Source organism: Brachionichthys hirsutus, chromosome 9 (genome assembly GCF_040956055.1).
Source record: "Brachionichthys hirsutus isolate HB-005 chromosome 9, CSIRO-AGI_Bhir_v1, whole genome shotgun sequence".
NCBI lineage: Eukaryota > Metazoa > Chordata > Actinopteri > Lophiiformes > Brachionichthyidae > Brachionichthys > Brachionichthys hirsutus.
Genome location: NC_090905.1, coordinates 15,029,874 through 15,045,672, shown reverse-complemented (window position 1 = coordinate 15,045,672; position 15,799 = coordinate 15,029,874). Strand labels below are relative to the sequence as shown.

At 47.4% G+C, this 15,799-nt stretch overlaps 1 protein-coding gene across 1 annotated transcript; it reads right to left on the bottom strand.

The window, feature by feature from the left end:
• Positions 1 to 13,894: 13,894 nt before the first annotated feature.
• Positions 13,895 to 15,145, bottom strand: LOC137899111 (growth arrest and DNA damage-inducible protein GADD45 beta-like). Its single transcript, XM_068743123.1, is given in 5 exon segments — positions 13,895 to 14,389; positions 14,462 to 14,548; positions 14,550 to 14,691; positions 14,778 to 14,879; positions 15,023 to 15,145. Coding segments are annotated over 5 exon segments (489 nt in total). The 5' UTR covers positions 15,067 to 15,145; the 3' UTR covers positions 13,895 to 14,275.
• Positions 15,146 to 15,799: the final 654 nt, after the last annotated feature.

The window sequence follows — 15,799 nt, the reverse complement described above, 5'->3', positions numbered from 1 at the left end:
GCGGGAACCTATCCCAGCTTGCTATGAGCGAGAGGCAGAGTACACCCCGAATGCGTCGCCAGCACTCCACATAGAGACAGACGGACCATTTGGAGTAATCAATTCATCTAAGCTGCATGTTTTTGGAGGAAACCGGAGAACCCGGGGAGAACATACTCCTCCTGTCTGTTTTAGGAGGCGTGAAGCTGCAGGAGGACAGAGTGAGAACTTCGTGCCTGGCTGGCTCCTCATCAGTGGGGGAGTCAGAGGTGGCACGTCCTCGTTTTCATTCGTCACCTTGTTTAATGGCACAGGCTGACCCCTCCGGAAGCGTTTGTGTCAACACGCCGGCTGAGGATCTCCTCACAGCAGACCCTAACCCAAGGTTCAGGTCATGTGATCCAGCCTGCGGTGTGCCTTCATACCTGGGCACAGGTGGACGGCTGTGAGTATATTCTGCACGCCTCAATGAGTTTCTAACAATCAGCTGCACCGTCTGAAAGTTACATTAACATTAGGAAAACCTCCCATGATGCACTGCTCCTCTGGGTCGGAGGGGCATGCACCAGGTGGATTCACGGCTCTGAGACATCAAAGCTGTTTATCTTTTCATTTAGTGTTACGTGTGAACCTCAGCTGCTCAGGTGTTAAAGGTTCACCCCTGACCCCTTCTCACCTCTGGAGGGGTCGGCCTCCCCCATCAGGCTGCCTGGGAAACACTAGCTACCGTTAATGAAAGTAAAATGAAGCGTACATAAATCACGTTTATTTATATAGTTAGTAAAGAAAAATAAAATATAAATGCCTTTAATCAAATCAAATATAGTAAAAAATCGATTAAAGAAATAATATTTAATAAATGTATATTAAATAATAGTTTTAGCAAAATAAAAAAGAAATGTCAACAATGACATTATGACGTCAAATGAATAATAGACTGTCATGCAGTCAATTATAACAAAGGTTATTTTTTAAAAGGCAAAATGAACTCAATAAAATTTTTACAAATTTTTAAATCTTCAAATTATTCACAAATAAAATCACAACCAAAAGTTTCCCTTCAAATAAAATAAAATGAAATAATGAAAACATAATAAAACTAATAGCTAACTAGAAAGACAATCAGAGACTGCAGACCCCGCCTCCAATAGACTATTGGATCTTGTGAGACAGTAAACAGGGCTTCCGGATCAGAGGGGCCAAACCTGCTCTAGCTTGCTGCTCCGGAACGTACTACAAGACTCCTTCTGGACTCTTTTTCCCATCATGCCATTCGTGTCCCTCCCTCTTAAAGTGGCAGTTTACAGCACAGGCACGATTCCAGATGTAAAAATAATTCTAGAATCTGGATCCAGATCCGGATCAACGTCATTCTCGGGGAGGACCGAGCCACGGACACAACCTTGCTTGTGTAAAAATTTCAAGTCGATTGGGTTCCTAGTTTTTGAGTTATGCGCTCGGACAGACAGACAAACAAACAAACAAACGGACCCAATTGCAATACCCTCGCCTCCTCTTCGGCGAGGGTAATTAATAGGAGCACAAAGTGAACACATTACAATTAGAGTCAAACAAAATGTAGAAAAGAAAGAAAGGCTTTATATTATTGTCATTGCTACACGGGGGGGCTGTGGATCACTTGGTAGAGCGGGTCGTTCAGCGGTCAGTAAGTCGCTGGTTCGAATCCCAGCTCCGACTGTCCGCATGTCGAAGTGTCCTTGGGCAAGACACTGAACCCCGAATGTCTCCCAGTGGGTCTGGCAGCAGTCGCCCACTGCAGGGTGAATGTGTGTGTGAATGGGTGAATGCGTCTGTGAATGAATGTGAGGCTTCGTTTATAAGTTTTAAGCTGACAGGTCGGATCTGTTTGACTCAGAGAGATTGAAGCAGCAGCTGTGAAGAAGTGACACCTCTGACTGTGAGAACGCCTCACCTCCATGACCAGACACAACAGGTCAAAGGTCAGCGTCCCACACGCGACCTCTGGGCAGTCAGCTGTCGGTTAGCAGGGAGGCGGGGCATGGCAGATCCACTCTGATACAGAAACCCCGACCCTCACCAGATTCAGTATACGACTTGGATCCACATCAGAATCTGTGTTCTAGACCTGAAGGCGGTCTGCAGAGAACTGAACCTCTGTGGGTGATGATGAAGGTTCTAGATGGTTCTGGTATCTTTATACACCAACCATGAAAAGTCAAAGTGAATCAGAGTTTATTTTTAACTGATTCTTAATCCATAAATGGGTTTAATGTTAAATGTAATATTTGTTCCTGACCTCGTTCTGGATCAGAACCAGGAGACGTGTTTCATATGGTTCAGATCGGACCCCTTTATGACTGGGATGTTTGGTGACTGAATTTAATGCAGATTTGTAATTAGAAATCTTCAGATTATTTTTTTCCATCAAACTCCATCCAGTAGTTCTTCAGTTGTTGCTGATAAACAAACAAACGTACAAATGACGTTAAAAATGGCCTCCTTATAAACCAATCCTATTATAGTCGCTGTGAGTCACGTCACTCTTACGAGAACAAAGATGGAGCGTCGACAGATTCCAGCGTCGCTTGCGTCATTTTACGACACAGGTACAACTTGAAACAGGTAAAGGTGTGCGTTGTTGTCTTTTATAATGGATGCTGTCTTTTTCCTGCTTTGGTTTGACGCAGTTTTGAGACGTCAGTGAAACCTAAGACTGTGACGCGCACGCACACACACACCTACACACGCGTGTTTGGATGTTTTATGTCTCTTCATTCCGTGGTGTGAATTAATGAGAAAATGTATTGATTATTTTGAACGATCTCAGAACTGCTCCCACCTGGACAGGTGAATGTGAGTCCATTAGAGGAAAGGATGTCATCAGTGATGACATCATCCCCTTCTTCTTCATGGGATGAGTGTGACGTCTGAGGTGCGTTGACCTCACTGTAGAACGATGACAACGGTTAGCAGTGGCTATTTCAGTCAGGGGGGGTGTCTCACAGCAAACACAAAACCGTGTGTGTGTGTGTGTGAGAGCCGGCAGCGTGCCCAGTATCATGTGATGAGGATGAGGGTGGTGGTGGGGGGGTTGTGAGGAAGAAGGAAGAGATGGTGAGAAACACAAGAGAGAGGGAGTGTAGGGGCGAGAGAGGCCTGGGAACAAACAGAGGGGAGTTTCCCTCCATCAAAAACACTCTGTGTGTGTGTGTGTGTGTCACAACAAGAACTAACCGCTAACATAACCATGAAAGTCTGAATATAAAAACATTTTAGACTGCAGCTCCGCCTCCTACGAATGATGTCAACAACAGCAAACGTCAGACAAACAGTTCCTGCAGCATAAGATGTCTTTTATCGAGTATTAAATCTGAACCCAGACCTCAGATGGAGTCTGGAGCCAGAACCGTTGTTTCTGGTGCCGTTACAAGACCCAGAACCTCCGAGCCTCGGGACCAACGCTTCCAGACTGATTCAAACATTTAGCAGCCGAGGTCATGTGATGAAGACGAGCGACTGGCCCGTGTTTAAAGGTGAGGGCAAAAGGAGACACCAGGAGAAATCAGGAGGTGCACAAGGAGAAGGTGATGGATGCCACCTTTTCTCTGGCATCAATCACCGCTGCTGAGGTCTGAAAGAGCCAGATTCTGAAGATAAATCCAAGAATCTGAGGGTAGCTTGTTAGCATGCTAACAGGAGCTAGGTAGACGGGTCCTGGCTTGGTCCGGCTGCCGGCCTGCTTTTAATTAGCTGTGTTCAGCCGCTGCAAACCCAAAGAACATCTGCGGATTCAGCACAAGCTCAAAATCTGTTCATTTAATTTAACAAGAAAAAGGTATGGCCTGTGGGCCCAGCAGCCAATCAGAAGCCATAATTAGGAACACATATCAGGCCTGAATCCGATCATCTGATGATGATGCTAATTGATTGATGAGATGCTGAGCGCTGCCATGCTGTTAGCAACCATTAGCATTGATTATTGTGACTCAGCAGGAACTTTCTGAGGGTCTTGGGGCGGGATCTTCCCCAGAACATGAACTCTTTTTGTTATTTTGTTTTCCTGCGGCTCAGGAGCATTGGATCAGCTGAGTGAGCAGAAACCTTGGGTCGGGTCGGGTTTCTGCCGATCATTAAACCTGAGTCATCCCCACTCAGCTCAAACCCCCAGGCATCGCTGTTTACGTATGTTTATGTGTGATGTCATGCAGTTGTTGTGTCGACACACCTGGGGGAAAGTAGATGGCGAGCTTAAACTTTGCTGATGCCATGAAAAGATGCTGATTGGTCCAGAGCACACACCTGAACCTTTGGAGGACCCTGAAATGTGCTTGTGTCCCAGAAGCAAAGGAGGAGTGACGGGTCAACGGGTGGTGCTAACTGCTACTAGCTGCAAACAGCTACTAGCGGCAAACTGCTACTAGCTGCAAACTGCTACTAGCTACTAACTGCTACTAGCTACAAACTGCTACTAGCGGCAAACTGCTACTAGCTGCAAACTGCTACTAGCTACTAACTGCTACTAGCTACTAACTGCAAACTGCTAATAGCGGCAAACTGCTACTAGCTACTAACTGCAAACTGCTACTAGCGGCAAACTGCTACTAGTGACAAACTGCTACTAGCTGCAAACTGCTACTAGCTACTAACTGCTACTAGCTACTAACTGCAAACTGCTAATAGCGGCAAACTGCTACTAGCTACTAACTGCAAACTGCTACTAGCGGCAAACTGCTACTAGCTACTAACTGCAAACTGCTACTAGTGGCAAACTGCTACTAGCTACTAACTGCAAACTGCTACTAGCTGCTAACTGCTACTAGCTACTAACTGCAAACTGCTACTAGTGGGAAACTGCTACTAGCTGCAAACTGCTACTAGTGACAAACTGCTACTAGCTACTAACTGCTACTAGCTACTAACTGCAAACTGCTAATAGCGGCAAACTGCTACTAGCTACTAACTGCAAACTGCTACTAGCGGCAAACTGCTACTAGCTACTAACTGCCAACTGCTACTAGCGGCAAACTGCTACTAGCTGCTAAATGCTACTAGCTGCAAACTGCTACTAGCTGCTAACTGCTACTAGCTGCTAAATGCTACTAGCTGCAAACTGCTACTAGCTGCTAACTGCTACTAGCTACTAACTGCTACTAGCTACTAACCTCAAACTGCTACTAGCTACTAACCTCAAACTGCTACTAGCGGCAAACTGCTACTAGCTACTAACTGCAAACTGCTACTAGCTACTAACTGCAAACTGCTACTAGCTGCTAAATGCTACTAGCTGCAAACTGCTACTAGCTACTAACTGCAAACTGCTACTAGCTACTAACTGCAAACTGCTACTAGCTGCTAAATGCTACTAGCTACTAACTGCTACTAGCTGCTACTAACTGCAAACTGCTACTAGCTACTAACTGCAAACTGCTACTAGCGGCAAACTGCTACTAGCTGCTACTAACTGCAAACTGCTACTAGCTACTAACTGCAAACTGCTACTAGCGGCAAACTGCTACTAGCTGCCTTGTGTGTCTGAAACACTATTTCATTACAATGACACACTACTATCCAACCGCCTTGCCACTTCCTGCAGATGTGAAAGTTGTGCATGTGACTGTATTTTTTAAATCTTGTTTGCTGTTACTGATAAATATTTTGTTGTCTTGGCATTGCTGTCATTAAACATCCATCTCTTTCATATTTGTCATCATTTTAGCTCAAAACGTTACTGTTTTTACATTCACAGTGACATCATAGGACATCACTCGCATGTCATCAGCCTCCTGCTCTGATTGGTCAGCTGAGCCTGGCTCACTATTTGACTCATCCAATCCCGTGGCTGCATGAGAGCGGGGCTGATGTCATCAGCAACTGAGTCACTAATCACACGAGCTTGAGCTCGCTGTCCTTTTCACACTCCCCACAAACTCATCACCTGTATGTGTGTGTGTGTGTGTGTGTGTGTGTGTGTTTCTGCAGAACATTCTTCCACAGATGCAGAATTATTATTAGAAACAAATGCAAGTTTGTTTCTAATAATCACTTTAGTTTCATTTATTTAAGTTAATATTAAATCCTTGCAATAATTATATATATGAATATATATACTGTATTTATCAAATTGCGTGTTTGTGTTGTTTGTTTGTTAGCATTTCACAGCTGGTTCGAAGCCTGAAGCTGAGTTTCCTCTAGGTGGAACTGACCCAGGTTCGGTATCAGGGTCTTCATGGAGATCCTGGAGACCCATCTCACTGTGACGCCATGACGTCACCGTTGTGTGACACTGCATTCCTTCCTTGTATGTGATGCTGGTAAAAAACCCAAAGGATGCAGGATGTTATGGGCCCGATCGGCGATGGTGGCGCAGGTCATCCTATGATCAAGAGGTTGGCGGTTTGATTCCAGGCTCGGGCACATGTGTTCACTGTCGTTGTGTCCTTAGGCAAGACACTTCACCCACATTGCCTGTGTGAATGTAATGAGCGAGTGAATGTCGGTGGAGGTCAGGAGGACTGATGGCTCTAATTGGCAGCCTCGCTCCTGTCACCTGACCAATGGAGTGAATGAATAATGCACGTACAATGTAAAGCGTCTTTGAGTGTCTAGCTATATAAAATCAATGCATTATTACCCTCGCCGAAGCGGAGGCGAGGGTATTGCAATTGGGTGCGTTTGTTTGTTTGTTTGTTTGTTTGTCTGTCTGTTTGTTTGTCTGTCCGAGCGCATAACTCAAAAACTAGGAACCCAATCGACTTGAAATTTTTACACAAGCAAGGTTCTGTCCGTGGCTCGGTCTTCCCCGAGAATGGCGTTGATCCGGATCTGGATCCAGATTCTAGAATTATTTTTACATCTGGAATCGTGCCTGTGCTGTAAACTGCCACTTTAAGAGGGAGGGAAACGAATGGCATGATGGGAAAAAGAGTCCAGAAGGAGTCTTGTAGTACGTTCCGGAGCAGCAAGCTAGAGCAGGTTTGGCCCCTCTGATCCGGAAGCCCTGTTTACTGTCTCACAAGATCCAATAGTCTATTGGAGGCGGGGTCTGCAATCTCTGATTGTCTTTCTAGTTGTCATTGAAAACAAAGACTTTCAAAATGGCTGACGGCGTTGCATTGTGGGATACTGCTACAAAAAGGACGAAGCCCTCTATACACTAACACGAGTTAAATTACGTTTTTTATTTACTTTTATGGTTATTTCTACTTGATTAGTCTTACATTCTAGTTTTAAATACTTCAAATGAACCTGTGATATTTGTGTCATCATTGACTCAAAGAGAGGTCAAAGGTCATGGATGACGTTGCCTTCCACCCCTTTAGGAACCAGCAAAGGTTCCACACAGCGAGACGACAACACAATAATAAATTAGGAGACATAATTATATTTTGAATGATAATAATGCTAGCTTTTTGTAATAATATTTAACAGATTTGATATATTTAATAACAACTTGTGGAGGCTTGCTGTCATTGGTCCAGCACCACAACTGTTGGCTGTGAGAGGTGTGACGCCTCTCATTGGACGGTCTCCAGCTAGTGGGAGTCGAGCGGCAGGATTTCACCCCGCCACAATAAAAGCCTCCCTCGCCCACCAACAGTGCCGAAGCTGCATGACTTGTTGAGACTTTGATGTTTTCACTCTTGCAGCTGACTCACCCCGAATTCGAGCAACTCCCGCCGCCCTCCATCCTCCTGACTAACTGTAACTCCTGTGACTCCTCTCAGCCATCTTGCAGGAGGGGCTGGAGGAAGGAAATGAGAGGCAGGAGAAGAAAGAGGCCGAGGAGGACTCCTGTGGTTTACAGCCTGGACCCAGATCAGAGTCAGTGGTGTGAACACAATCAGCAGATCAACCTTCTCCACTTCACCCTGTCCTTTGCATCGTCCTCCCTCACTACGTCCATGTCTCTTCTCCTGGGTCGTCCTCCAGTCCTGTCCTTTGCATCGTCCTCCCTCACTACGTCCATGTGTCTTCTCATTTACACACATGGACTCTTTTACTCCAGACATGTTTGCATCCAGATGTTGCAGCTCTTTGTCTGTACTCGTACCTGTTTGTGTTCACACTGTTGTTCAGACAGACGGTGTGTGTCTGCAGCAGACTGTCGGTTCCTGTTGTGTCTCTCAGCTCTGGGTTTTCCCTTCTCTGACTCACTTCTACTCCCCAAAACTCCTGAGCTCATAAAGCTGACTCATTAGGAAGTGTCTCCAAGCGGTCCATAATCTTATTTTTAAGGTGTTCGTCAGTCATTTTATCAGGAATTCCTGCCTGAAGTCAAACGGTTGTTTGGGTGCAACTTCTCGCTTTAAAAGAAGAGACGCTGATGTTTGAATGTTGGCTGCAGACTTCATGACCTTCAGTCCCTCCTCAGGAGGAGACAGATGTCCTCCTAATTGCTTTCTGGTGTTGCTTCCTTCCGTTAAAGGCCAGAGGTGTGGAGTTAATCCACGGCAGTTGTGGGTGGAGGAAAAGAATGAGAAGAATGACTAATATTTTTGCTAAAGCAAATACAATGCAAACGTGATGCAAATGAGTTGACCCCGGTTGGCATGGTGAGCTGCTGCAGGAAGACATCTTCTAGGCATCAAACCCCGGAGACGAGTCCGGACAGAGCCCTTGTGTCCCCTCTGGATTCAGGTGGTGGTGGGGTGCTTAGAAATAACCTGTTAACCCCCAAATAACTGCTAACACCTGCAGGAACAGTGTGTTCATGGAAAAGAGATGGACTCCCTAACATCAGCTGATTGGCTCCATCCAGATTTGCACTGTAATTTCAGGAAGTTGTCCGGGATTATGAATGATCACACCGGAGGGACAGCGAGGGATCAAGATGGTCTGAGCATGTGCAGAGAAAGGATGATGAGGATGGAGCTGCCAGGTGAGAGGAGAAGAGGAAGGCAGAAAAGGAGTTTTATGCATGTGCTGACAAAGGACAGGGTGAGATGCAGACATTTTGCTCTCCCTCATCTTGGCTAAAGTAAACGTCCCAGCAGCTTCCGGCTCCTGAGCGGCGTCAGGACCATCAGTTTGCTCAAATTATTCTGTTTTAACAGCGTCATTAAGCGCCAGCCTATCACCACCTCCGTTTTGACTCCGCCTGTCTCGGCCTCAGCGACGCTCCAGATGTGGTAAACCAAACTGCAGACTGAGATCCACCTCTCCAGAAACCAGAGTTGGACCACACAGCGTCTCCAGGCCACGTTCAGAATGTGTAGAGACAGTGATTCAGGGTCCGGCTTCACGTCTGCAGGTTTTCCCTTCCCTTCAGGCTGCCGGATTCTCACTCATCTTCCATACATGCATTTCATCCTGCCGTTTTGGCTGCAGAGTCGCTGCCTGACGGTTTTCTGGGTGTTGCCAACAGGGCCGCATTCCTGCATCCTGAGCAGCAGACAGGAATGTTTGGAATGCAGCCGGCCTGTTCAATTCAATAGGCAGCTCAGGTGTCTGGGGGCTGAATGGAGGTGTGACACCATGTGAAAGTGAACTCTTAAACCGGCCACACGTCGTTACGCACCACAGAAAAAGAAGTTGATGCTGTCCCAGCTGAGGCTGACGGCTGGGCGGAGCTTAACCGTTTCTGTACTTGGAACAAAGAGAGACAGCTTGTCGGATAGTCCGATTGGCTGCAATGACTGTTGCTGTTCATTAAATGGGCAGGACTGGGACAACAAAGTTTGTAGTAAAAATGTGCAGCAACAGTATTTAATTCCCAAAAACGCGTGTTTTTAAGAGCCGGTGTTTTTACAGGCCGGCTGCTGAACCACAGGTGAGAGCGCTGAGAGCCCTAAACACACACACCTGTGTGGACGTAGCTTAATGCACGTCCTCCACCTTAGGTCACATCAAGTGTTCAGAGAACACCGATGGGCTACTATTAAAAATAACAGGATGTATTTGATGGAGGTACTTTACCTTCCTGGTTTACCCTGACAGTACCTTCCATCAGCTCCATCATACAATCAGAGCTGACTCTGGGTCAGAACCAATCTCTGAGCACAGACCTCCCCCAAGCAGTCGGGAGTCAGACCTGTATGACGACCCTAACCCTCGTCTCCAGGTTTCCCCCCTGCAGACCCTGAATGTGGTTTTGGTGCAGGTCTGGAATCCTCAGAGTCCCTCTGGTTTGTGGTCTGGAGGAGAAACAGAAGCTGTAGGATTCTTGAACAGCAAGGAGGGGATATTTGGTTGTGGATCAAAGCGTGGTTTGGGTGGGTGGGGTGGGTACCTCAGCACATGTCTGTAATTGTGGGCTTGTGTGCTTAGAGAAAGGAGGCTCTATGATAGTGTTTAGATGAATGCTGATTAGTTACAGAGGGGGAAACTCAGACAAGGAGAAAAGAGAAGAAAGTGGTTTTTACTTCAACTTTAAACCAGTAGCAGATTCTCATCTTTACCTTCGCCGAGGCGAGGCGGGGGTTATGTAATCACCGGCGTTTGTCTGTCTGCCCGTCAGTCTGTTAGCAAGATAACTCAAAACATTCTTGACAGATCTGGATGCAATTTTCAGGAAATGTTGGGAATGTTAGCAGGAACAGATTGTTTTAATTTGGTGATGATCCAGAAGACATTATGAATTCTGGATCAATTTGAAATGTTCTGTAACAGAAGTGAAAATGTCTGCATGGTTCAAATTATGCTAAAACAAGGAAGTCATCTGAATAAAAAGAGATATCATTGGTCTGAGATCAGTTTATTGATGTAGGTTTAAAATGTGTTTCTCCCCCATCTGTTAATGCATGAAGGTCTATACCTGTTTATTCCACTTTTACAGAACAAATTCCAGGTTCTTTGTTCTGCCCAATGACTGATGGCCCCTAAAGGTAAAATTAAGTGCTCGAAACACACCTGCAGCTATTTTGTATTTGAAAGAAATAGCCATATGCTAATTATAGCGCAGCTCGATATTGTTTTTAAGAGTCTTGTACAGCAATTTTACCCTTTGGTACTTATAAAGAATCCTTGACTTTCAAATGGAAAAGCATTAAAACTTATCCAGCTAAGACCAAAAATATGAGTGCTTTAAAGTCTCTCAGTGACAAACACCCTGAAATGTGTGACCAATTGTCTCCTTTATTTTTCAGGCGTCCTGAAGCTTCTCCTCGCAGTAGAGGAAGATTTTTCTGCCTGTTTTACTAGTTTCTATGAGACCAGCCTCACAAACAGCCGGCGGCGTCAGCCATGTGGTTTGGCTTCTGAACACAGGGGGAGTCACCGAAGGACGGTGAGGGGGCTGAGGTTAGGGTTAGGTGGTGGGACGGAGAGGGAGACGCCCAGTTTAGTAAATTTAGCCCCAGCTGGGTTAAAAATAACCCGCGTCTTCCAGAGGAGATATTTATAGCCCAGACTGAGACAGCGAAGAATGAAGCCGCTGTTCTCTGATTGGCTGAACCTCAGTGAAAGATCAAACAATCCTTTAAATAAGGGTTTTAATTATTGTCTTCTCAGAGACAGTCTGTCCACGTCAACATGAACTGAAGAACTGCTCCACCAGATCAAATCTAATTATCTACTGGCTTTAATTAATATGATCACAAACAAAATCATTCCAAAAATACATTTGATATAACAGCTGTATTTCTCCATCTGCCTCTCCCAGAATGCATCGCAAACCCAAGTCTTCTTTTGTTCTGGAGTTGGCTGGATGGGATGGAGCATCTGGGCGGAGGAGCACCTCCGTGGAAGGAAAGGGGCGCAGAAACAAATACGAGGACCAGAAAAGATGAATTTCCAGGAGGCGTACGGAGCAACGGTTTTACCAGGTCTGGTCCACGAACACTTTGAGTGTTATTCCTGGATTGAAACTCCTCCCACTTCAGACTTCATCTGCACCTGATCATTTCATCCCATCCTCCATGACTCATCTTTCTGATGCTTGCCGCTGATCCAGAAGCAGCCTTACGTGGTCGGTGACGTCTCTGCAGGATCTCCCTACGTATCACAGCACCCGGTTCCCACAAGCTGCTCGCTCTCACCGTCCAATTGGCGGGCTCTGTGTGTTTCCACGGTGACGCAGGGCTGAGGGCGGGAGGCCTCTTCATCGTGGACGTAGGCAGCAGCCGAGCAGAAATAACTGAGAAAAACGTTTGTCCAAACATGAAGCTGCTATTCCTGATTGAAATCAAGCACTGATCACACAGTGACCGCAGAGCCGGAGTGTCCAACAAGGAAGTGACATCACTGCGTTAAAGGCCGCTTAATGGAGCTGCGGCTAAACTACTGCTGTTTGCAGGTACATTTACGTTTTACACCTCCTGGAAGGAACCGTTTCCTTAGATCTGAGCGTTCAGCCTTCATCCACTCACTAAACGCTTCTCAGACCCTTTAAATTATTTCATGGTGTTCAAAAGAGACATCTAGCGTGCAGGAACGCCAGAGACACAGAAGGTTGCCTGGACGGACGCATCCTCTGACAATAGCCGCTCGCCAGCCACCGGTTATGTAGTGAGCTAATCACCGTCAGCTGTGTTCACGCCGGGAAGAAGAACCGAGAGAAGAATTAGTCTCACTAGTTTAGAGGTCCCGTATGCTAGCCGTTCTCCACAAGTTAATGCAGTTCCCAGAAATATCTGGGACAGTCTTTGGTCCAAACAGCACCTGTTGGCGCTGCAGGACAGCGTCCCTCTCGTCTGTCTCAGACAGCACTGCCAGAGATGCCTCTAATATGGTAACTTTAAAGAATGGTCATGTCTATGAGAATGTATACTATAAAGCTGCATATAAATGAAGTTTAAATCTATCTGTGGATGCCCCTCTTCCCCCTCTTCTTCATCACTTCCTCCTGAAGTCACATGTGACTCACACCGACCATTAGGAATCAGAGAAGTGCTATTATTACGAGTACAGCGGAGCAGGAATGATAATAAACTAAACACCGCTGCAGAGCAGGCCCCCGTGTTTCTGCAGTCAGATCTGCCCAGAGTACAGACAGGGGGCGTACTGTTTACATCCTCACACTTTTTATGTTATGTAGCCATCGGCCATCATGTTAGCACCAATGCTAACCCTAACCCTTAAGTTGTTGTGGACTGACAAGCATGCCATCGCTGATACGACACTAGCTAATCGCTAAAAGACGTAGGAGTCCCAGCATATACACGTCGTTCTGTTGAATGGCCGTCGCCATGACAACACAAGGTGTCTGAGCCTGCAAAGCTATGGTGATTTGGTTCCACTGACATGTAAACTGGGGGGTTTCCTTACATGCTCTGCTAAGGTATGCAGCGACGGTGGGAAACTGTGCATCTTTTAAAAGTTTCATGCCGGCCCTCTGGCTTTTTTGAAATGAGACCTCGTGGCATCATAAGACATAAAAGGAGACGGCACCAGAGCCGCAGACGAAACAGAAACATGGCAGGTTTAGTGTGTGAAAGAGTCCCTGACACGCCGGTGAACACGATGCTTCTGGGCTTAGTTTCTCTCTGCAGATCGTTTCCCAACCTCTGACGTTTGTTCAGCATGATATAAATCAAAATGTCAAAGGAGCGGCGGCCCGGCCGGCCCCGTCAGGGCAGGATGCCGGCCAACACAAACAGTCCGTGGCGTCAGCAGAGTCGTGGAGTCCCCGTTACAACAGGATGTGACATCATGGGCGGAGGCCCAGGGGCTGAGCCTCTATTTACATCCCAACAGGCCGCACAAACACACAGCTGCAAGGACTCAGTGTGTTTTAAAATATTCCTCAGACTGTTCAAAGAAAGAAAACACAACAGGATAAAACCTTCACGAGCCCAGAAGCCGAGGAACGTGCAGCAAGAACCAGCAACATGCTCTTCTGAGTTCTTCTGAGACACCACCACCGAGCACGCAGCGAATGAATCATGCAATCCAAAGAAACAACGCAACATAAAAGCTGTGATCTGAAGACATTAAATAAAAACATTATTATAGTGTAAATGTAAAATGATGCAAGTCAGAAACCACTTTGTTCATTTTAACCATTTATTCAGAACAGAGCGCTCCGATCAGTCCGTCATTGCACGCATAAGAACATGACGTCACACGAACCGTCACGTCACTCGCTCAGTTGAGGTCAGAAGGCTGCAGCCATGACCTCATGCAGTTTCTCAGATCAGTTCAGTCATGTGACACGAACAAAGATCTCTCCTCTGTAGTACCAGGATCTCCTCTTCTCAGAACCGTACCGCCGTGCCACGCCCACATCAATTACCCAATCAGGCAGCAGGAAGTCTCCGGTTCGGTCCGGTCCAATCTCAACGCAAACGCCCGTTCGTCCTCTTCGGTATGAGGACGGGTGCTTGGACATTTCCCAGGCTCTCACCGCTCACAGCGACCCAACTCGGTTCGGTTCTCATCAGCGGTCCTGGAGCGCCAAGCAGGGAACCCACGTGTTGCGGCAGCGGCTCTCCTCGCAGAAGCTGCCGATGTTCTCCAGGGCCGGACACTGCAGCGGCTGGGCGGGGGGGCTCTGAGAACACGGAGCAGAGGGCGGTTAGACTCCCGGAAACACCCAGGAGCCGTCGAGCCGAGGCGGACTTACGGTGACCAGGATGCAGTGCAGGTCCCGGGGCTCGTTGCCGTTGCCCTCCTCGGCGTCCTGCTCCAGGACCCGAGCCAGCCGCGTCATGCCGGACACTCTCAGCTCTCAGGATGTTGATGTCGTTATCACAGCAGAAGGCCTGCAGCAGCGTGAAATGGATCTGCAGCGCGATGTCATCTTCATCCTCCTCATCGGTGGCGAGGACGCACAGAACCACGCTGTCCGGGTCTCTGCGGGAAGAGGAGCGGGCCGGGTTCCGGTAAGGGTTCCGGTCAGGGTTTCACCGGATGCTGCGCTAGAACAGACCGATACTCACACGTTCATGAGTTTGGCGGACTCGTAGACCCCCAGCGTGAGTCCGTCCTTCTGGCGAGCCGCGACCAGCAGCTCCTCCAGGGCCTGCGTCACCGTCTCCATCCTGCAGACACGCAGCGGCGTTAGAGCCCCGCACAGGCAGCGCGCAACCCGAGCCCCGCACAGGCAGCACGCAACCCTGAACCCAAAGCACCGGCGTTCTCCGCGTCCCGTGACGCAAGCGGCGCTGGAGCGCCGTTAACGTACCGTTTCTCGGTGCTGTTGGATCCGACGACCTCCTCAAGAGTCATGTTGAAGTCTGTCAAATAATCCACAAAAGCGGAGCGGCTCCTGATCCGGATCGGTCCGTGAAAAGCGATCAGAAGCTTCGATCCGGTCCAACCTGAGATGCAAGATCTGCTGCAAACAGCTGAGCCGCTCCATGATTTATAGCCACTGGAAGCGGCGGGCGTCGCCCCGCCCAGACGCTCGCTCTCTGATTGGCCCACAGCTGTTAATACGTCCACCGTACTCTGCGCCCATTGGCTGAGGGCGCAGAAGACGCCGGTGACCCACGTGGTTGGTTTCGGAGTATCCCCCGCTCTCTTCCTCCCTCTTCCTCCTCATACTCAGTTTTTCTGCTGGAGGAACTTCCGGCTCTCCGCGCCTGATCCCGGGATCTGTTCCTCCTGCCCGGTTATGTTGCACAGACGTCCTAGGACAGATGATCGGTGGAGCACAGAGTAGTTTTTTGTTGGGTGTGACCTCTGGCTGCAGGTAGCAGACTTTTAGGTGCACTGCAGCGAACAAACACTGGTTATAAAAATGTTAACCGTTACCTGCACGTCTGAGATAAAAAATATATTTTGAAACCTAAAATAAAATTAATAAAATCGTTGAAATTCCCAAAAGTGCGTGATGTGGAAACGTATCCGGGATAAAACTCACTCGCTGGATAAGGATGAATTCAACTTGTAGCCATTGCAATAAAATAAACAAATAAATACAGGTTAAAAGTTCCTAAATAGCAGAAAGTACCACTTC